Raw genomic sequence first — 22,748 nt, 5'->3', positions numbered from 1 at the left:
GGAGAAGCTTCCAGAAGGACAACAATATCTGCAGTAGTTCAATCAGGCCTTTTATGGTAGAGTGGCCAGACAGAAGCCACTCCTTAGAAAAAGGCACATGACAGCCCGCTTGGTGTTTGCCAAAGGGCACCTAAAGGACTCTCAGACCATGAGAAACAAGATTCTCTGGCCTGATGAAACCAAGGTTGAACTCTTTGGCCTGAATGCCAAGCATCACATCTGGAGGAAACCTGGCACCAACCCTACGGTGAAGCATGGTGGTGGCAGCATCATGCTGTGGGGATGTTTTTCAGTGGCAGGGACTGGGAGACTAGTCATGTTTGAGGAAAAGATGAACGGAGCAAAGTACATAGAGATCCTTGATGAAATCGTGTTCCAGAGCGCTCAGGACCTCAAACTGGGGCGAAGGTTCACCTTCCAACAGGACAACGACCCTAAGCACACAGCCAAGACAACGCAGGAGTGGCTTCGGGACAAGTCTGAGTGGCCCAGCCAGACCCCGGACTTGAACCCGACCAAACATCGGTGGAGAGACCTGAAAATAGCTGTGCAGCGACGCTCCATTTCCAACCTGACAGAGGATCTGCAGACAAGAATGGGAGAAACTCCCCAAGTACGGTGTGCCAGGCTTGTAGCGTCATACCCAAGAAGACTCGAGGCTGTAATCGCTGTCAAAAGTGCTTCAACAAAGTACTGAGTAAAGGGTCTGAATACTTATGCCAATGTTACATTTCAGTTTTTATTTAATACATTTACCAACATTTCTAAAAACCTGTTTTTGCTTTGTCATTATAGGGTATTGTGTGTAGATTGATGAGGGGGGAAAAAACGATTTAATCCATTTCAGAATGTGGAAAAGGCGAAGGGGGTCTGAATACTTTCCGAATGTACTGTGTTTTGTGTGGTCCCCAGGAAGAGTAGCTGCTGCTTCAGCAACAGGATCCTAGCATCATATTGATGAATTTTATGGCCCCAAAAACTTGCATAAACACAGTGAATATAATGTAGGCTAGTGATGTGCGGGTTGACTCATAACCGCATTGCTCGTGGTTATATCCGGCGGGCGGGTGGATTTAGTGTCATGAAATATTGTGTGGGCGGGTTGAATTTAGAGAAAACAATGCAGCAATTCATATCTATTGGCTTCTTTGTTTTATTATATACATAAGCCAAGCTTTAGGGCCTAACTGTACACGCGCCAAATAGGCTACACAATTGTTTTTTGTTTCAACTACTGTGTTACGATATCACGGGATCCGGCAGTCTAACAGGAGAGTTTGAGCACAAGAGAACCATAGAAAAAAATATGGTCCAAAATGTAAGGTTTTATTTACAAGTGCACTTTACAAGGTGAATATTTACAAAAATGGCTCAGAATGTATCCAACAATTACATCCTGGTAGCCTTTTGCAGTCGACAAATGACAAAAAGGGCAAGAGGTCAAAATAAAGAACAATATCATGCAATAGCAACTAAATGGCTACGAAAGGCAAAACGCATAAAGCCTATAACAGGCCAAAAAAAACTCACTCAACTGAGATTTTGTTTAGCAACACGTTAAGTTCTCCATCTTCACAGCAGTTCTACTGATAACGGTAAAGAACGGGCTTATATACCCAGAATACCCCAGCACACCCAATTGGAGAGAAACCATACCAATGCACACTAAGCGGCTACATGGCTAGATCATTGTTATAGACACTAAAAGGAAATCTGATAGACAAACTTAAATCATAATTGCTACAGTTATTGGTTAAGCAATACAATGGATCATTTTCCGAATATAGCATGACTCCAAAACGGGACTAACCAATGCAATGACCGATTACATGAGGTGTGAAGTGCGTGCGCTAGCAAAACTGCTTGCCCGACACCAACGGATGGCAGGGAGCTCGGCCCCAGTGATGTACTGGGCCGTATACACTACCCTCTGTAGCGCCTTGCAGTCGGATGCCAAGCAGTTGCCATACCAAGCAGTGATGCAGCCAGTCAAGATGCTCTCAATGGTGCAGCTGTAGAACCCTTTGAGGATCTGAGGGCCCATGCCAAACCAACAGGTAGCCTATTACAATGAATTAAACTTGTAAAATAAAGCACATTCTTTCTACTAAACAAAGGAACTAGTGCTTTAGTTTGATACTTCTAATAGCACAAAAGAGTGGTGCACTCATAAGTGTAATGCAGTTTATACACTGAACAAAGATTTTACTGAGTTACAGTTCATATAAGGAAATCAGTCAATTGAACTAAATCCATTAGATCCTAATTTCACATGACTGGGAATACAGACATGCATCTGTTGGTCACAGATACCTTTTTTTTTTAAAGGCAGGGGCGTGGATCAGAAAACCAGTCAGTATCCAGTGTGACCACCATTTGCCTCATGCATCGTGACACATCTCCTTCGCATAGAGTTGATCAGGCTGTTGATTGTGGCCTGTGGAATGTTGTCCCACTCTTCAATGGCTGTGCAAAGTTTCTGGATATTGGCAGGAACTTAAACGCTGTTGTACACGTCGATCCAGAGCATCCCAAACATACTCAATGGGTGATATGTCTGGTGAGTATGCAGGGCATGGAAGAACTGGGACATTGTCACGGTATCTCTGTGCATTCAAATTGCCATTGATAAAATGCAATTGTGTTCATTGTCTGTAGCTTACGCCTGCCCATACCATGACCCCACCGCCACCATGGGGCACTCATCATAATGTTGACATTAGCAAACCGCTTGCCCAAACAACGCCATATACGCCGTCTGCCCGGTACAGTTGAAACCAGGATTCATCCGTGAAGAGCACACTTCTCCAGCCAGTGGCCATCAAAGATGAGCATTTGCCCACTGAAGTCGTTTACGACGCCGAACTGCAGTCAGGTTAAGACCCTGGTGAGGAAGATGAGCACGCAGATGAGCTTCCTTGAGATGGTTTCTGACAGTTTGTGCAGAAGTTCTTCAGTTGTGCAAACCCACAGCTTCATAAGCTGTCGGGGAGGCTGGTCTCAGACAATCCCGCAGGTGAATAAGCTGGATGTGTAGGTCCTGGGCTGGCGTCGTTACACGTGTTCTGTGTTTGGACATACTAACAAATTCTCTAAAACGATGGAGGCAGCTTATTGTAGAGAAATTAACATTCAATTCTTGAGCAACAGCTCTGGTGGACATTCCTGCAGTCAGCATGCCAATTGCACTCTCCTTTGAAACGTGAGACATCTGTGTTAGTGTTGTGACGAAATTGCACATATTTGAGTGGCCAAAGTGCACCTTTAATGATCATGCTGCTTAATCAGCTTCTTGATAATCTATCCACCTGCCAGGTGTAGCATATCTTGGCAAAGGAGAAATGCTCACTAACAGGGATGTAAACAAATTTGTGCACAAAATTTGAGAGAAATAAGCTTTTAGTGTATATGGACATTTTCTAGGATCTGGAGAACGGTGGTTTGACGCGACGAGAGAGCAAATCATCACATACTGTTCAAAAGGCCTAAATATTCAAAAATAAATGAATAGCCTAAATGTTGAAGAAAAACAATTATTCAGTAAATTTTCAAGAGAGAAAAAAGTGAACTGTACAGCGCATTTTCTATATTTGCAGGCCTACCTGTTGGGGTAAAACGCCAGCAGGGGTAATCGCTCCCCTGACCAGTACTTTTCACAGAAACCACTTCATGTTACAATTTCTTCTCCCAACACTTTCCCTGGATGCCACTACTCTTTCTCAACAAAAACATCTGTCTCATCACAATTTAAGCCACTCAACAAAAATGATTTTGAGGTAGGGTGAGTTTTTACCCAAAGTTACCCTACAATTGATCCGTGTTCATTCAGCCCCACTCTCCGCTATGGACTCATTGTGAAGCAGTAACTTACCACTGCTAAAAACTCGGTTTCAAAATGGTGCAGTTCGCGCATATTTAGGAGTTGAGAAATAAATAAAGTAGGAATGGAAATCTAGGAACCCCCTCTTTTTAACAAAGGCCATTAAAACCATTTCCCCCGCGAGTGCATTATGAATGGTTGGGCATTGACTGCTTGTCAGTGCATGTTTCCCTCTCGATGGCACTCGCAAGTCGCAACTTGAATGTGCCTTGAGAGTAGGGTTGGGACGATATAATTAAATTTTATATTGTGATATTTGGAGTAGCATATCGTAGAAGAGGTCTCCCCAAATATCGCCCAATCCTACATAATAGAATATTTATCTCAAATAGTACGCACAACAAGCCAACTAGTAAATAGATAAGCTATTCTAGTATGGGAATGCCTGGTTTTGTTCGTCGTTACTCGTTTTGTTTGCAGAGGAAATTAAATGTGAACTGTTCTAGCGTCTTCAATGTGCGCCTTTTTCATGTGGCATATTTTTTTGCCGTGGCGCGCCGCTAAATGACTGCCGTGGGAAAACTACAGTAGAACACACTGTACTGTCCAAACTTGTGAAACAGACATCTATGAAGGTTTCAAATTTCGTCGTCCTGATCAACCAAAGGTGGTCTTGTTTGGGGGCGGAGCTCATTAGAATAATAGCCAGTGTGTAGAATACACATATTTCTCCACCTTAGGGTACCTATTCAGGATATAATGAAGAGAATGATATTCATATCCATAATTATGCATTTCTGCGTAGTACAGATCAGGGACCCATGATGTAATTCTGTTAACTTCAGATACTGTAATTCAATAACCAAAAGGCATTTCTTCAATCTCAGCGTGTCATGTCATAGCTGACACCCCATTATTTCTGCAGACATCTTTGAATCTTAAGTCAGAGCAGATATTTAAGTTTTTGGAAAAAATGGTTGCATAAAAAAAACAGAGGGAGATTTTACCATAATTCTGTTACCAAAATGTGCATTTGTACAGTTCTTCCGTAAGTGTTGTGAAATTTACTGTATAAATTATTCAAAGTAGTCCTTGTGCATAGAGTTGTATGGTTTGTTAAACTTTGAAATCAATTATTTTAGTTTGGCATACATTTTAAAGTGAAATCTGAGTAAAAGCGTAATTCCATTACGATGATGATCGGGACCTGTTAGTGGTAGTTTTGTGATAAATGCACTGTGCTAAAAAATAATCCAGTGTATATATAAAAAATATTTAGAGAATTTTTCTAAACGTTAACGATCCCAATTTTAATTTAAATGTTCACACCCCTAACAGTTAATAACCTCCTTTTCTTGTGTCAGTCGGCACATGCAGAGGCCTCGGGTCCTGGAGGATTCTCTCTGGTCAAGCAGGAGAGGACTGAAGGAGAGGACCCACGAGACAGCACAGACATCCAGACTGGAGCAACGGCTGGAGTGGAACTCCCTTCAGCAGCACCCCAGCCCAGGACCCGACGAAGCATCACTGTGGTCAGTGTAACGCCATCCTCAAGTCATAGACCGACACAGAGACTTTAACTGTAACAAAGGCTCTTACACACTAAGGCTGTCACCGAAAAAAAAAAATCTTAGTCGAAAGAAAAGACAACTCTAGGTCGATCAATCATATCAATATATGCACTGAGCTTGTCTGATGCTTTAAGCAAACTGTTTGATGAAATAATTAAGACACAAATGACTAGAGGGAGTTCGACCGCAATTGATTTGATTGTGCCGCCTGGCTCAGACTTGCTGCACTTTGTTTAAAAAAAAAAAAGACAGTGACTGTGTGACTAGCCCCCGTTGTCTCTCCCTCTCCTCCCTGCTGCAGTGACCATCAGTGTGTATAGCACTGTCTGTGCTGAAGTCGCAACATAGCCTAATTACAGCCATTTCTGACTGAAAAGTTATGTCACCAAAATCTAATTTGTTTAGGAAAAACATTCCCTATTCCCTCAACCCTTGCTGTCTTTATGTGACACATGCACGTGACCTATAGCATATCATAATCACATCAATAAATAGGTTCTAACAAACTGAATGCCGTAACTCATGTGACAGCAAAATGGATGCAGAGGACGTGACAAACTCAAAACGGGGAATGTTTACTGGCTGCGCAGGAGGTAAAAGGGAAGTCAGATGAATACATTTGACTAGTTGTGGAAAATACTGTAGCTGAAGAAAAATAAGGTATGGAGTATGCGCTGCGTGCCAAACAGATTACATATTACAATATAATTTTTCTGACCATTTGGGAACTATGTAAATACTAAATAGATAAGGTTACCAGAGAATCTGTTGTAATGTTTTTTTTTTAAGCCTTTATTTCTCATCTCCTAACTCTGCTGCTGCCTCCGCCGCATTGTTCTCAACACCAATATGCTGGTTAACTTTGCTATTATGCACATAGCAACATGGTCTAGGAAAAGGAGCCAATTCAGAGCACTGATGTGTTTCAGGACCACGGACACCGACCGCTATCCAACGCGGGAGAAAGCGCATTTATTATAATAAAGATTTTGTGTTGCACCACAAATAAAGGGCAGAGATTTCATAGATTAGAGGGAAAGCTTAGAGACAAATCCAGAAGTTGCGAACCACACTTAAACTCGCTCAGGCATTGCGACCCAGTGTCTATGCCTTCCAATTCAAATGTCCTTTTCGATCAGGTATTGAACTCAAAACAGAGCTAAAGCCCAGCCTCAGGGAGGGGGAGCCACATCAGGCAATAGAAAAGAGGAAAGGGTCCTATGCATGTTCTGTTACAAAGGCTTCAGCAGCTCCCAGAAGGTGGCGATCCACAAGAGGTTCCACAAAGGGGAGAAACCCTACAGCTGTACCCAGTGTCATATGCGCTTCACCCATGCTGGTGACCTGAACAGGCACCAGATGGTTCACACAGGCGAGAAATTGTTTGTCTGCCACTAGTGTGAGAAGAGGTTCTCCCACATGCACTAGCTGAAGATGCACCAGAAGGTCCTCACGGGAGAGAGGATGTTTGCCTGTACACACTGCGGGAAGAGGTTCTCAAAGAGGAGTTATTCCACACTACAGCATAGTTTAGACCAGGGCTGCCCAACCCTGTTTCTGGAGGTTCAGTCCAATCCTAATTTAGCCTATCTGATTCAGCTAGTTAAGGTCTTGTTGAGCAGATAATTAGTAGAATCAGGTGTGTCAAATTAGGGTTGGACTGAAAATCCACAAGACGGTAGATCTCCAGGAAGAGGGTTGGGCAGCCCTGGTTTAGATCAAACCATACATTAAAGACAAAGATTAATGTTTTATTGTTAACAGAAAAGATCCACAGATGTATTTGGAATAGATGTATTTCAGATGTATTACAGTGTTGAATATTCCTGGGTAGAATATTGCATCCAGACGTGTGATATAAGGAATATACAGTACCTTCGGAAAGTATTCAGACTTTTTCCACAAAAAAGAAAATAATCCTCAGCACACAAATTGGGCCGGGGGAGATGGCTGCAGTTTTACGGGCTCCTAACCAATTGTGCAATTTTGTTTGTGTTATTTGTAACATATTTCTGCCACCGTCTCTTATGACCGAAAGGAGCTTCTGGATATCAGAACAGTATTTACTCACCTCGTACTGGACAAAGATGTTTTCTTTAACGAGTCGGACGCGAAGGATTTACTTCAGACATCAGACAAGGCCCAAATCCCTGTCATTCGCATGAAGAAGAGACGGAGATATAGGGGACGTAGGTCGGGGTGCCTTGTAAGAATCCGACGGCGAGTAGTTAATCCGCCTCTACCATCAGTCCTATTATCATTGGATAATAAACTAGATGAGCTCTGATCAAGACTATCCTACCAACGGGACATTAATAACTGTAATATCATATGTTTCACAGAGTCGTGGCTGAACGACAACATGGATAACGTACAGCTGGGTTTTCCGTGCATCAATAAGTGCATCGATGACGTCGTCACCACAGTGACCGTACGTACCCCAACCAGAAGCCATGGATTACAGGCAACATCCACACTGAGCTAAAGGGTAGAGCTGCCACTTTCAAGGATTGGGACTTTAACCCAGACGCTTATAAGAAATCCTGCTTTGCCCTCCGACAAACCATCAAACAGGCAAAGTGTCAATACAGGACTAAGATTGAATCCCACTATACCGGCTCCGACGCTCATCGGAGCAAGCAAACTATTATGAACTACAAAGGGAAGCACAGCCACGAGCTGCCCAGTGACGAGCTCACCAGATGAGCGAAATTATGGGCGGCAGGTAGCCTAGTGGTTAGCGCGTTGGACTAGAAACCGAAAGGTTGCAAGATTAAATCCCCGAGCTGACAAGGTAAAAATGTCGTTCTGCCCCTGAACAAGGCAGTTTACCCACTGTTCCTAGGCCGTCATTGAAAAAAAAAGAATTTGTTCTTAACCGACTTGCCTAGTTAAATAAAGGTAAAATACAATTTTAAAAACTTCTATGCACGCTTCGAGGCAAGCGTAAGAGCACCAGCTGTTCCGGACGACTGTGTGATCACGCTCCCCGTAGCCGATTTGAGTAAGACCTTTTAAAAACTGGTCAACATTCACAAGGCCGCATGGCCAGATGGAATACCAGGACATGTACTCCGAGCATGCGCTGACCAACTGACAAGTGTCTTCACTGACATTTTCAACCTGTCCCTGACCAAGTCTGTAATACCAACATGTTTCAAGCATATCACCATAGTCCCTGTGCCCAAGAACACCATGGTAACCTGCCTAAATGAGTACTGACCTGTAGCACTCATGTCTGTAGCCATGAAGTGCTTTGGAAGGCTGATCATGGCTCACATCAATGCCATTATCCCAGAAACCCTAGACCCAGTCCAATTTGCATACCGCCCCAACAAATACACAGATGACGCAATTTGTATTGCACTCCACACTGCCATTTCCCACCTGGACAAAATGAACACCTACGTGAGAATGCTATTCATTGACTACAGCTTAGCATTCAACACCATAGTGCCCTCAAAGCTCATCACTAAGCTAAGGACCCTGGGACTAAACACCTCCCTCTGCAACTAGATCCTGGACTTCCTGACGGCCGCCCCCAGGTGATAAGGGTAGGTAACACAACTGCCACGCTGATCCGCAACATGGGCCCCCTCAGAGGTGCGTGCTCAGTCCCCTCCTATACTCCGTGTTCACCCATGACTGCATGGCCAAGCATGACTCCAACACCATCATTAAGTTTGCCAACGACACAACAGTGGTAAGCCTGATCACCAACAACGATGAGACAGCATATAGGGAGGAGGTCAGAGACCTGACAGTCTGGTGCCAAGATAACATCTCCCTCAACGTGATCAAGACAAAGGAGATGATTGTGGACTACAGGAAAAGGAGGGACGAGCACGTGCTCATTGACGGGGCAGCAGTGGAGCAAGTTGAGAGTTTCAAGTTCCTTGGTGTCCACATCTTTAGTATACATATCTGATCTCACCCTATTTGGCATACACCAGACAGCGCTTTATAACCATTATAGACTTACTAAATATACCTACACACTAACAAACACCTACTGTACATGTCAAAATAGTTTAGTCAGATTTGTCTGATGACTTGACTTATCATAGCTGACTTATTTTTACCCACAACATATTTATGTCCACCATGATGGGTTTCACAACAATAAAATAATGACAGGTCTCATGTAGTGGAGATGGGTAAACACTCCATGTTTGTGCATGTCTGTGTGATCTGTATCACCTGTCTCTTCCAGGAGGAGGAAGAAGATCCAGAGGTGCAGCTGGTAAAGGAGGAGGGTCTGGGGAACCCTGAGGGAACCATGGTCATGGAGGACAACCAGACTACACCACCACCTGAACCCACAGAGGAACCAGCTGAGCAGCACAGGACCACACATAGTCTCACAGAGGTGAGCCCACTGTGAACTACTGTCTGTATGGTATTAGGTCAGGGTCCATATCCACAAAGCCTCTCTGAGTAGGAGTGCTGATCTAGGATCCGTTTTGTATTTTAGATAATAATGAATAAGACTATATAGACAGGTGAGGACCTGATACTCGATCAGCACTTCAACTCAAAGGATATGGGCCCAGGTCTTGATTAATTTGTTTTAAGTGTGGAACCATGCCTTTTGAATTATCAAACCATCAAAGAGTGTCAAGTAATCAAATCAATTAACATGTTTTCATAGCAATCCCTCGTTGCCCAATCAGAAGATGCTCCATAACAGGGTGCAAATATCCGATTTCAGTAACACTTTACATGACACCTAGCATCATAACACATTTTGACACGGTCATATCCATGTAATAATATGTCATAACAGCTGACATAACTTGTCATATGGTCATAGCACATATTTACACATGTGACATTATTGTATGGCACCTACATAAGTGTCAAAACCCACATTTATTCAACTGTGTTTTTTCCCTGCCAAGAAGTTTCTTTTAGTTTTGAAAGTTTCTTACATCCTTTGTTGTTGTTGTAATGAATTCTTTAGTGGTATTTTTGATTTCATCATATTTTAAATAACATCATATAGAAAATAAACTGTCATGAAGCGATGTTATGAGATATTATGACACAGTTATGACAGTGTTATGATGCTAGGTGTCAAGTAAAGTGTTACCCACATTTCTTAATCCAACATCCTCTCACTCTCTCTTACAGTCAGTAGACATGGAGGATGGGAAGCCTGATCTGCTGTTAGTCAAAGAGGAGACAATAGAAGACGGACCAGAGATGGGGGAGCAAGGTAAGGGAGACATACATATAACCTACATACAGTAATAAATCTTCCTGACAATTTTTATCTTCCTTTTCTTCATTCATAAAATTAAATCAATATAACTTCTGTTTATATAGAAAATATTAATGTATGAACTTGACCAGATAATTGACCAAAATAATATCCATATGTAGCGTTCTCTTTCATGTTTGTAAAGTTTATTTTCTACCCTCTTCCTGCAGGTGATTGGATGGAGGCTAAAAGAGGAGACTGGGTGGCCATCTCTGATTACCAGACCCAGACAGGTGCAGCCAAGGGCCCAGGGGACATCATCACAGAGCAGGCCAGGACCAGAGGCGAGGTCAGTGGATGGGACAGCGTCCTCAACTCTGGGCTGGGGAACAACACTGTTAACCAGAAACAGACAGTCGAACACAAAACAACTGAATTTAGTCTCCATGCCAACAGACTGGCTGAGACCAGGGCGAGGTGTAGATTTGGTCTGTGGGGACGGGGAGGTGTCCGTATGTGGAGGGAGAGAACAGACACAGACTCGGCTAGTGATGCTCCATCCTGCTCCTATAGTTGTGATTCAGAGAGACTGATGGGGCCTCAGGTTAACCCCCTAACAGGTGCTAGCTTCAGCCTGCCTTCTATAGGATCTATCAACTGGAACATGGACCCTGCGACAACACAGACACTCCCTGGCCTTCATGCTCCTCACACTCTTCTTATGTTAAACCAGACCTCAGACAATGCCAGTGCCTCAACACTAAATGGCTACACAAGCCCATTGACCAATGACAGTAGTAGAGATGGAATCAGTAAAGGTGGCAGTGCCAAGGAGAAGCGCTTCCCGTGTTCGTTCTGTGGGAAAGCCTTCAGTTTCCCCAAACACGTGGAGATCCACCAGAGGATACACACGGGGGAGAAACCGTTCGGCTGTAGCCAGTGTCACATGCGCTTTGCCCAGGCTGGCCACCTGAAGAGGCACCAGAGAGTCCACACAGGGGAGAAACCCTACAGCTGCCCCCAGTGTGAGAAAAGGTTCTCCCACCAGCATCAGCTGAAGCTGCACCAGAGGGTCCACACAGGGGAGAAACCCTACGGCTGCCACCAGTGTGAGAAAAGGTTTTCCCACCAGCACCATCTGAAGATGCACCTGAAGGTCCACACGGGAGAGAGGCCGTTCGCCTGTACCCACTGCGGGAAGAGGTTCTCAGAGAGGAGCTCTCTCAGGATACACCAGCAGAAAATGCACACAGCCCATGTATAGAGTATAGTGATATGTAGTACTAATTCGTTTGTTTGCAATTAATTATGTTGGTTTTGGATGTATAGGGAACTGGATGAGTTGAACTGAGGAAATAATGAGTATGATGAGGCAGAGTAGATGATATGGTGATGCTTGGTGTGATGGTGTCTGTAAAAATGCTTCACTGATGAAGAGTGACAACTATGTCCCTTTAGGTTGATACTGGTGTTTTATAATAAGGAAATGATGGTGCCTTAATTCATGTTTACTTTAAATAAAGTAGTGAAGATGTGTAAGGTTTAACCTTTTCCAAAGTACTTTAAAATGTATTTTATCAAAGCAAGGGTACTAGATTTACAGAGAAGTTATTCTGCAATGAACAAAAATAAACGCATCATGTAAGAATTTCAAAAATGTTACTGAGTTAGTTTATAAAAGGGAATCAGTTAATAAAAATGAATTAATTAGTCCCTAATCTATGGATTTCACATGACTTGGAATCAGTGTTGTGTTCAAGACCACCTAAAGCGAGACCAAATCAAGACCGGAAGGGGGGGCGAGACCAGAAAGATTTGAGTCCAATTCAAGACGATTGGTATTTGTCCAATCACCACCATTGTAAGAGTTAAACATGTCCAGTATTTCTTTAAGAATGGTGAGGGAAAAAATGCATGCCAAGGGAAAATAGAGCCACTCTACAAATGATTACTAACCCAAACAGTGGGGGACAATGAGGGCCTTCTACAGCTTCAGAGAAGGGCTAAGGATTTATAAAATAATTATGCTATTTCCATTACTATTTTCAATTATGTTCTGATTTAATCTATTGCATTTTTGTTGGAAAGGGTTAACACTCAAGAGAAAAAAAGATCCAATCAGGATTTCTCTTTGGTGGTCTCTGGGTAGATAAATCTAGCTTGCCAAGTAAGCCATTGGCTAGGCCACCAGAAGTGATCTGCCACTCAACTGTATAAGGGCCAAATTTTGGCATGACAACCAATCACATTTTGACTTGTAATGAATGGGTTGAACCGTTTTTACAAAAAACATATGGAAACGTCTTCCTTCTCAAAGGCCAACAGGTCACTGCGCAATAGCGAGCAGTAGTTATCTCACGGCCTAGCTAGCCATCTTTCATTGTAGGCTAGTTTGCAGTGGCTGCAGCAGTTATTGAAGATGATGATGTTGCTAATTTGTTAGCTTCTCCCTTTTCAAGATTAACTTCAAACAAGAAGTTAAGTTTCAAATGATCATCATCTGGTGAGTTGAACTGTTTTATTGGACCTCACTTGCTTTTCTTAGCCATCTATTTGAAAATAACTTGTGTTGCATTTAAACTTTAGGTTACCGGTTACTTTGTGCTGAATGTTTTTTTTTTTTTTAAATGATGTGTTATATATATTTTTTACCCCCTTTTTTCTCCCCAATTTCGTGGTATCCAATTGTTAGTAGTTACTGTCTTGTCTCATCGCTGCAACTCCCGTACGGACTCGGGAGAGGCTAAGGTCGAGAGCCATGTGTCCTCCGAAACACAACCCAACCAAGCCGCACTGCTAACACAGCGCGCATCCAACCCGGAAGCCAGCCGCACCAATGTGTCAGAGGAAACAATGTACACCTTGTCAGCGTGCACTGCGCACGGCCCGCAACAGGAGTCACTAGTGCGCGATGAGACAAGGATATCCCTGCCAGCCAAACCCTCCCTAACCCGGACGACGCTAGGCTAATTGTGCGCCGCCCCATGGGCCTCCCGGTCATGGCCGGCTGCGACAGAGCCTGGGCTCGAACCCAGAGTCTCTGGTGGCACAGCTAGCACTGCAGTGCCTTAGACCACTGTGCCACCCGGGAGGCCCCTTTGTGCTAAATGTTAAATGTTTTTTGCAGTGGCAAGTAATAGTTCTACATTTCGATTAGGAAATGCTTTGCCTAATGGTTGTGTTTTTGTTTTCTTATGATTGGGACCTATTGGCTTATAATCTCTGTGTGAATGGACTGCTTATCCTTTAACATCATGCTGCAGTCTTTCCATCGGTCCCAAAACAACCTGCCCAGCGGAAGCAATTAAGTCTAGCAGCCCAGCTGATTGGCAAACATACTGCAAATTAAGAAATCATGTGACTAAACTAAATAAAGAGAAATTATAACGAATTATGGTAAAAAGCTTTGGGGCATCTTAAATGAATTTTTTTGGAAAAAAAGCCATCTTGGCTCCTTCATTCATTGAATCAGATGCCTCATTCATCAAAGCCCACTGATTTTGCAAACTACTTTAATAACTTTTCATTGGCAAGATAAGCAAACTTAAGGTATGACATGCCAGCAACAAAACACTGACACTACACATCCAAGTATATCGGACCAAATTATTAAAGACGAATTGTACTTTTGAATTCCATAAAGTCAGTGTGAAAAATGTATTGTCTATCAACAATGACAAGCCACCGGGGTCTGACAATCTGGATGGAAAATTACTGAGGATAATAGCAGACGATATTGCCACTCCTATTTGCCACATCTTCAATTATAAGCCTACTAGAGTGTGTGTGTCCTCGGTCCTGGAGGGAAGGTAAAGTAATTTGGCTACCCAAGAATAGTAAAGCCCCCTTTACTGGCTCAAATAGCCGACCAATCAGTCTGTTACCAACCCTTAGTAAACTTCTGGAAAAAATTGTGTTTGACCAGATACAATGCTATTTTACAGTAAACAAATTGACAACAGAATTTCAGCATGCTTATAGGGAAGGACACTCAACAAGCGCAGCACTTACACAAATGACTGATGGTTGGCTGAGAGACATTGATGATAAAATTATTGTGGGGGCTGTCTTGTTAGACTTCATTGCAGCTTTTGACATTATCGATCATAGTTTCTGCTGAAAAAAAAACGTATGCGTTATGGCTTTACACCCCCTGCTATAATGTGGATAAAGAGTTACTTGTCTAACAGAACACAGAGGGTGTTCTTTAATGGAAGCCTCTCAAATATAATTCAGTTAGAATCAGGAATTCCCCAGGGTAGCTGTTTAGGCCCCTTGCTTTTTTCAATTTTTATTAACGACATGCCACTGACTGAGTATAGCCAGAGTGTCTATGTATGCGGATGACTCAACACTATACACGTCAGCTACTACAGCGACTGAAACGCTCAAAGAGTTGCAGTTAGTTTCAGAGTGGGTGGCAAGGAATAAATTAGCCTTAAATATTTCTCAAACTCTAAGCATTGTATTCGGAAAAAAACAGTCACTAAACCCTAAACCTCAACTAAATCTGGTAATAAATAATGTGGAAATTTACCAAGTTAAGATGACTAAACTGCTTGGAGTAACCCTAGATTGTTAACTGTCATGGTTAAAACATTGATGCAGTAGTAGCTAAGATGGTGAGAAGTCTGTCTACACAAAAGTGATGCTCTGCCTTCTTAACAACACTATCAACAAGGCAGGCCCTAGTTTTGTCGCACCTTGACTACTATTCAGTCGTCACAAAAAAGGACTTAGGAAAATTGCAATTGGCTCAGAACAGGGCAGCACAGCTGGCCCTTGGATGTACAGAGAGCTAATATTAATAATATGCATGTCAATCTCACATGGCTGAAAGTGGAGAAGAGATTGACTTCATCACTACTTTTATTTATGAGAGGTATGTTGAATGCACCGAGCTGTCTGTCTGAACTACTGGCACACAGCTCGAACACCCATGCATACCCCACAACACATGCCACAAGAGGTCTCCTCACAGTCCCCAAGTCCAGAACAGACACACAGTACTACATGGAACTCTATTCGACATCAAATAACTGACGCAAGCAGTAAAATTAGATTTAAAAAACAGTTAAACACCTTATGGAACAGCGGGGACTGTGAAGCAACACAAACAATGGCACAGACGCATGCATACACACACACGATAACATGCACACTATACATACACATGGATTTAGTACTGTAGATATGTGGTAGTGGTGTAGGGGCCTGAGGGCACACATTGTGCTGTGAAATCTGTGAATGTATTGTTTTTAAAATTGTATAAACTGCCTTACTCTTCCTGGGGTCCAGCAAAATTATCTGCTGCTTTGGCATAATAAATACAAATACAAGGTACCCTGTGTTTTCCTAATGTTTTTTTATTAGTATTCCTATATCTTTTTCAGATTTGCACACTCAAAATCACTTAGAAAAACAACAAAAATGTGATGTTCTATTTTTTTTTAAGTCCACAACAATGCTTAACCTCTCTGGGCCAGTGGGACGTTAGCGTCCCACTCTATTCAACAGCCAGTGTCGCGTGTCGCGAAATACAAATACCTCAAAAATGCTATAACTTCAATTTCTCAAACATATGACTATTTTACACCATTTTAAAAGACAAGACTCTCGTTAATCTAACCACATTGTCCGATTTCAAAAAAGCTTTACAGCGAAAGCAAAACATTAGATTATGTCAGGAGAGTACCCTGCCAAAAATAATCACACAGCCATTTTCAAAGCAAGCATATGTGTCACCAAAACCACAGCTAAATGCAGCACTAACCTTTGATGATCTTCATCAGATGACACTCCTAGGACATTATGTTATACAATACATGCATGTTTTGTTCAATCAAGTTCATATTTATATCAAAAACCAGCTTTTTACATTAGCATGTGATGTTCAGAACTAGCATACCCACCGAAAACGTCCGGCGAATTTACAAAATTACTAATGATAAACGTTGACAAAATACATAAATTATAAGAATTATAGATACAGAACTCCTTTATGCAAACGCTATGTCAGATTTTAAAATAGCTTTTCGGCGAAAGCATATCCTGAGTACATAGCTCGGCCATCACAGGCTAGCTAATTTGACACCCACCAAGTTTGGGGCAACCTAAACTCAGAATTACTATTAGAAAAATTGGATTACCTTTGCTGTTCTTCGTCAGAATGCACTCCCAGGACTTCTACTTCAACAACAAATGTTGTTTTGGTTCCAAATAATCCATAGTTATATCCAAATACCTCCGTTTTGTTCGTGCGTTCAGGTCACTATCCGAAGGGTATTTCTCGTAAAATAGCGATAATATTCCAACCGGACAATGTTGTATTCATTCAAAGACGGAAAGAAAAAAATTGAGAAGTCTCGTGAACGCGCATCTCAGTCTCACTGTCCCCAGGCAGGCCACTTACAAACTCTGCTGCTGTACTTGCCCAGAGACAGGAGACGCGTCATTCCGCTTTCTGAACGCTTTAGAGAGCCAATGGAAGCCTTAAAAAGTGTCACGTAACAGCACAGATGCTGTAATATTGATAGAGATGCAACAGAAGGACAACAAATTGTCAGACAGGGCACTTCCTGCATGGAATCTTCTCAGGTTTTGGCCTGCCATATGAGTTCTGTTATACTCACAGACACCATTCAAACAGTTTTAGAAACTTTAGAGTTTTCTATCCAAATCTACTAATTATATGCATATTCTCGTTTCTGGGCAAGAGTAGTAACCAGTTTAACCTCTATGGGCTAGGTGGGACGCTAGCGTGCCACCCGTGGTGCACTCCATCAACAGCAGGTGCATTTCAAGAGCGGCAAATTTGAATCCAAATAAATGTCAAAATTCAAATTTTTCAAAAATACAACTATTTTACACCATTTGAAAGATAAACATCTCCTTAATCTAACCACGTTTTACGATTTCAAAAAGGTTTTACGGCGAAAGCATAAATTTAGAGTATGTTAGGACAGTACATTTACAAGAGTTGTGTGTAATGTTTTGTCAAGTCAAAGACAGGGTCACCAAAACCATAAAACCAGCTAAAATGATGCACTAACCTTTTACAATCTCCATCAGATGACACTCCTAGGACATTATGTTAGACAATGCATGCATTTTTAGTTCTATCAAGTTCATATTTATATCCAAAAACAGCGTTTTACTATGGCATTGATGTTGAGGAAATCGTTTCCCTCCAATAACCGGCAGTCAAGTCAGCGTCACAAATTAAATAATTAAAATTAGAAAACATTGGTAAAATATTATATTGTCATTTAAAGAATTATAGATTTACATCTCTTGAACGCAATCAACTTGCCAGATTTAAAAATAACCTTACTGGGAAATCACACTTTGCAATAATCTGAGCACTGCGCCCAGAAAAATACGCGTTGCGATACAGACTAGACGTCATGTTGGGGAGATCTAAAATCGAAAATACTATGTAAATAATCCATTACCTTTGATTCTCTTCATCAGATGTCACTTCCAGGTATCACAGGTCCATAACGAATGTAGTTTTGTTCAAAAAAGCTCATCATTTATGTCCAAAAATCTCCGTCTTGTTCGCACATGATCTAAGCCAGCCGGACTTCTCGTCATGAACGAGGGGAAAAAATATATTTCCGTTCGTTCAAACATGTCAAACGTTGTATAGCATAAATCATTAGGGCCTTTTTTAACCAGAACATGAATAATATTCAAGGTGGACGAATGCATACTCTTTTATAACGTATTGGAACGAGGGTACCCAACATGAACTCGCGCCAGGTGTCTAATGGGACATCATCGTTCCATGGCTCTTGTTCGGTCAGATCTCCCTCCAGAAGACTCAAAACACTTTGTAAAGGCTGGTGACATCTAGTGGAAGCAATAGGAAGTGCCAAAATATTCCTAAACCCCTGTGTTTTTCAATGGGATAGGTTTAAAGTCAATACAACACATCAGGTATCCACTTCCTGTCAGAAAATGTCTCAGGGTTTTGCCTGCCAAATGAGTTCTGTTATACTCACAGACACCATTCAAACAGTTTTAGAAACTTTAGAGTGTTTTCTATCCATATATAATAAGTATATGCATATTCTAGTTACTGGGTAGGATTAGTAACCAGATTAAATCGGGTACATTTTTTTTTATCCAGACGTGCAAATGCTGCCCCCTAGCCCTAACAGGTTAAATCGGGTACGTTTTTTATCCGGCCGTGAAAATACTGCCCCCTAGCCCCAACAGGTTAAACCACATCCCAAGACCATTTTGGAGGTCTGGGGAAAATCAGAAAACTATTTGGGGAGGTGTGGAGTATTCTTTTTTTTGTTTTTGCTCAATCTGATAGGGTGGGCCTGGCCATGCCTGCACCCCTGATGAAAACAGGGCATGATAACTGAATTGTGCATCACAAATAGCCTACTAACAAAGACTTTGGCCCAAACTTTTTCAATACCTGGTTTGCATACCCATTTACTTGTAGATATCATAAGTTGAAACGTCTTTCCTACCTACCCTACTGGCTACCGATGTCATTCTTCCGAGAGCTGCTCCATGCCAAAACCAGAGCTGTGCGCGCTTAATGCCTGTAGATGATATTCTGCTGAAACTAGGCTATCTAGCTTCTGGGCCTGAGTAGCAGGCAGTTTAATTTGGGCACACTTTTCATCCAAAATTCCGAATGCTGCCCCCTACCCTAGTGAAGTTAAGAACTTAATGGTTGTGCTGTTATGTTTGCACTTTCTATTGAAACGATAATGTTACAGAGTCTAGTTGATAGGTAATCGACTAGCTGGGCTGTTCCCCATATGTAAGGACTTGTACAATGCTTTAATCTAACATATCATACAAAGCGGTTTTATGCACTTACTGAATGGAAGCTGATAATGAGTTTTTTACTCCGCTGGTCTCTGGAAGAAATTAGTCAGACAGAGTCAAGACTGAGTACAAATGTATTCGACACAAGACTGAGACACTCAAAATGTGGTCTCGAGTACTACAACACTAAGAATACAGATATGCATCTGTTGGTCACTAAATGTAGGGGCGTGGATCAGAAAACCAGTCACTATCTGGTGTGCCATCTGCCCGGTACAGTTGAAACCAGGATTCATCCGTGAAGAGCATACTTCTCCAGTATGCCAGTGGCCATTGAAGGTGAGCATTTGCCCACTGAAGTCAGGTCGAGACCCTGGTGAGGTCAACGAGCACGCAGATGAGCTTCCCTCAGACGGTTTCTGACAGTTTGTGCAGAAATTCTTTGGTTGTCCAAAACCACAGTTTAATCAGCTGTCCGGGTGGCTGGTCTCAGATGATCCCGTAGCTGAAGAAGCCAGATGTGTAGGTTCTGGGCTTGCGCAGGTACACATGGTCAGCAGATTTAAAAATAATAACCTCCAGTAGCTCCATATTGATACTTGAATCACAGTGTTAGAGATGGGCTTGACTGTGGTTTACATTTTATTATAAACTGGGTGGTTTGAGCCCTGAATACTTAACACCCGTATACCATGGGGATGACAAAACATTTATTTTTACTGTTCTCATTACATTTGTAACCAGTTCATAATAGCAATAAGGCACAAGGGGGCGTGGTGTATATAAATGTTTCATGTTTCTGTGTGTACAGCAAGAGTTTCTTATATAAACCTTTTATATGCTCTTCTGTACAATTTTGTGTTTACAGTCTGCACTCCATGAGGACCTGTTGATGTCCAGTGTTGCTGATGGGAGAGACTGGGCCTCTGAAGCAGCTGGTCACAAACCCTGGCCCCGGATCAGGACCATGGATCAGGAGCCGTTGCTCTTCTTTCCCGAGTCGGAACTAGGACTGAACCACGGGGGACAGAGACTCCACCACACCGAACACAACCAGTGGACAGGTGGACTGAACAACCTCAGTCCTGGTGGTCATCCGAGAGACCGAGGCTCCAGTCAGGGATCCAGTCTGCAGGCCAGACCCTTCTCTTCACAGTCTCAGTGCAGGGATGAAGCAGGGCCTGGAGCTGATAGAGATATACCCTCCTGTTCCTATGATACAAACACCACAGTATCCATGATGAACAGAGCAGGTCACCCTGGGCTTCAGCCTTCACAAAGAGTGGTGGGAGACCCCCCTGGCGGTAGTCTATTAGGAAGTCTGTCTTCTCCTTCAGGATCTTGTCTAATGCCTGGTGAATGGGTTCATGGGAAGCCTGGGTCCAGCCTTCCTCAGCTACCTCATGGTTACCCCACAAATAAAGACGGGGCCAGGATGGGTGTTCACCACAAGAGGTACCTAGCCTATAACACAGCACACAATCCTAACAACACCCAACCATTGGCTAGAGGTCAAGGAGGGAGCTCAAAGATTAACCACCTAAGGGTGGTGGCTTCTGTTTCTACCTCCTCTGGTATCATTGGGTCACAACACGGGAGGCCGAGCATTAGAACGGACACCGACAAGCCATATGCCTGCCCCACGTGTGGGAAGCGCTTCGCTGAGGCGAGCTATGTGAAGAAGCACCAGACCGTTCACACCAAGGAGAAGCCCTTCAAGTGCAAACTATGTTACAAGAGCTTCTCTTTCCTGAGTAACCTTATCAGACATAGGAGTGTCCACAATGGGGAGAAATCGTAGCATGTGGCTTGAGATGTCTGGGAACCATTCTTTAGCTGACATATTATAGTTATCGTGTGAAGTGTCTTTGGGTAAGAGGGTAGTTAACCACATATCCCTCATTAACCCCTTGTTAACTTGTCATTTGAAACAGGCTTGTGTAAATCTGTTTTTGGAGAGACAGTAAACCTAGGCTAGAACAAGGACCGTTGTTTTACCTTACTGAGGTGATGTAGATGGAATAAATTAATTATTTTCTCTTCTACTCTATTCTTGCTAACACAATGTTCTTTCTAAACGAGTCTGCGCTCAGCTCGAAAGATAGCAATCACAGGAGATTTTATGTGTAATGTACACTGAACAAAAATATAAACGCAACATGTAAAGTGTTGGTCCCATGTTTATGAGCTGAAAAAGATCCCAGAAATGTTCCAGATGCACAAAAAGCTTATTTCTCTAAAATGTTGTGGACAAATTTGTTTACATCCGTTAGTGAACATTTCTACTTAGCCAAGATAATCCATCCACCTGTCCAGTGTGGCATATCAAGAAGCTGATTATCATTATTTTCTCTTCTGCTCTATTCTTATGAACACACTGTTCTTTCCTTACAAGTTAGTCACGAAACGTGGCCTTCAAATTATGCAAACACTGTGCACATATACATTCAATAATGGCAAACCGTCCCTTTACAAGTCAGAATGTTTAATAAACTTAATTTGAATTTACTCTGCCGACTGTCCGTGGTGTTCGTCCTTCTCTTGGTAGACATGTTAGACAAAATATCAACAGGACAGTGTTATTAACCCGACTTCAAAACTCAGATCTCTGTGTGTGGCAATCCAAGATTTTTTGGCCTGTGCACAAGACGATAGTACATGGAAAAGCAAAGTATTCATGCATCTTAAGTCTGCAGGTGTTTAAATGGTTTTGTGCACGTGCCAGGTGATGAATTTAAAACGGCAGTAATAGTGCTCTAAAAAGTTGGTTAAACAATACTTTCCTGTCGTTAATTTGTCTCAAATTTCGAGCAACTGAAGGACAAACCACACAGATCACCAGTGTAGAGTAAGTTCACATGTAATTTGATTCAATATTCTTGCTTGTAAGGAACATTTGCACAACATGGTACATTAGTTTCAGGCTGTATATACAAATAATGTTGTATTGCAGTCTGATTAATCAGACAATTAACAAGTCTGCTCTGTTTGAAAGATACTGATCATAGGAGATTTGATGTGTAATGTAATAAGCAGTACCGTGTTTCAAAGAACAGCTACACACCCTTTGAGCTATGACTTCAACCAATAAGATCCTTTCTTTTTATTGTAAATGGAAGTAAACATGACCAAGAACAATTTTCACATTAGTGTTTTTATTGTTGGTATTTAGATTAGCGTCCCGGCAGCAACATTAAGACTTTTTTTGTTGTTGATTTTTCCCTACGAAATATACATCTACAGTAAAATGCAATGTGCATGATACGAAAATCATTTTTGCAGCTTTGCATAATGTAAAAATTATGTAAAAAAAGTAACTACACAGTGGTGACCTGTCATTCAGGGCAGGTGAGGCAGA

The 22,748-nt window shown here is 42.2% G+C and overlaps 3 protein-coding genes across 16 annotated transcripts in view; 2 read left to right on the top strand and 1 right to left on the bottom strand.

Annotated features, from left to right (window-relative positions):
- The window catches only part of LOC106610073 (zinc finger protein 214), an 844,054-nt gene that overhangs the window by 685,113 nt on the left and 136,193 nt on the right, over window positions 1-22,748 (bottom strand). The gene's annotated exons all lie outside the window — the stretch shown is intronic.
- Window positions 1-22,748, top strand: part of LOC106610072 (neurotrophin receptor-interacting factor homolog) — a 437,457-nt gene that overhangs the window by 306,224 nt on the left and 108,485 nt on the right. The gene's annotated exons all lie outside the window — the stretch shown is intronic.
- LOC106610124 (endothelial zinc finger protein induced by tumor necrosis factor alpha-like) lies at window positions 10,529-21,898 on the top strand. 2 transcript variants are annotated; one of them, XM_014209294.2, is made up of 3 exons: window positions 10,546-10,609; window positions 10,825-10,943; window positions 20,259-21,898. In XM_014209294.2, exons 1-3 carry the CDS (start codon window positions 10,597-10,599, stop codon window positions 21,189-21,191), a joined length of 1,065 nt encoding a protein of 354 aa, XP_014064769.2. In that variant the 5' UTR covers window positions 10,546-10,596; the 3' UTR covers window positions 21,192-21,898. The 2 variants fall into 2 exon arrangements, with proteins under 2 accessions (XP_014064770.2, XP_014064769.2); XM_014209295.2 differs by lacking the exon at window positions 20,259-21,898 and having other exon boundaries at window positions 10,529-10,609; window positions 10,825-13,297.

This window comes from Salmo salar, chromosome ssa08 (assembly GCF_905237065.1).
Source record: "Salmo salar chromosome ssa08, Ssal_v3.1, whole genome shotgun sequence".
NCBI classification, from domain to species: domain Eukaryota; kingdom Metazoa; phylum Chordata; class Actinopteri; order Salmoniformes; family Salmonidae; genus Salmo; species Salmo salar.
Note: the sequence above shows the minus strand (reverse complement) of the source record. Positions and strands in the feature narration are given on the sequence as shown.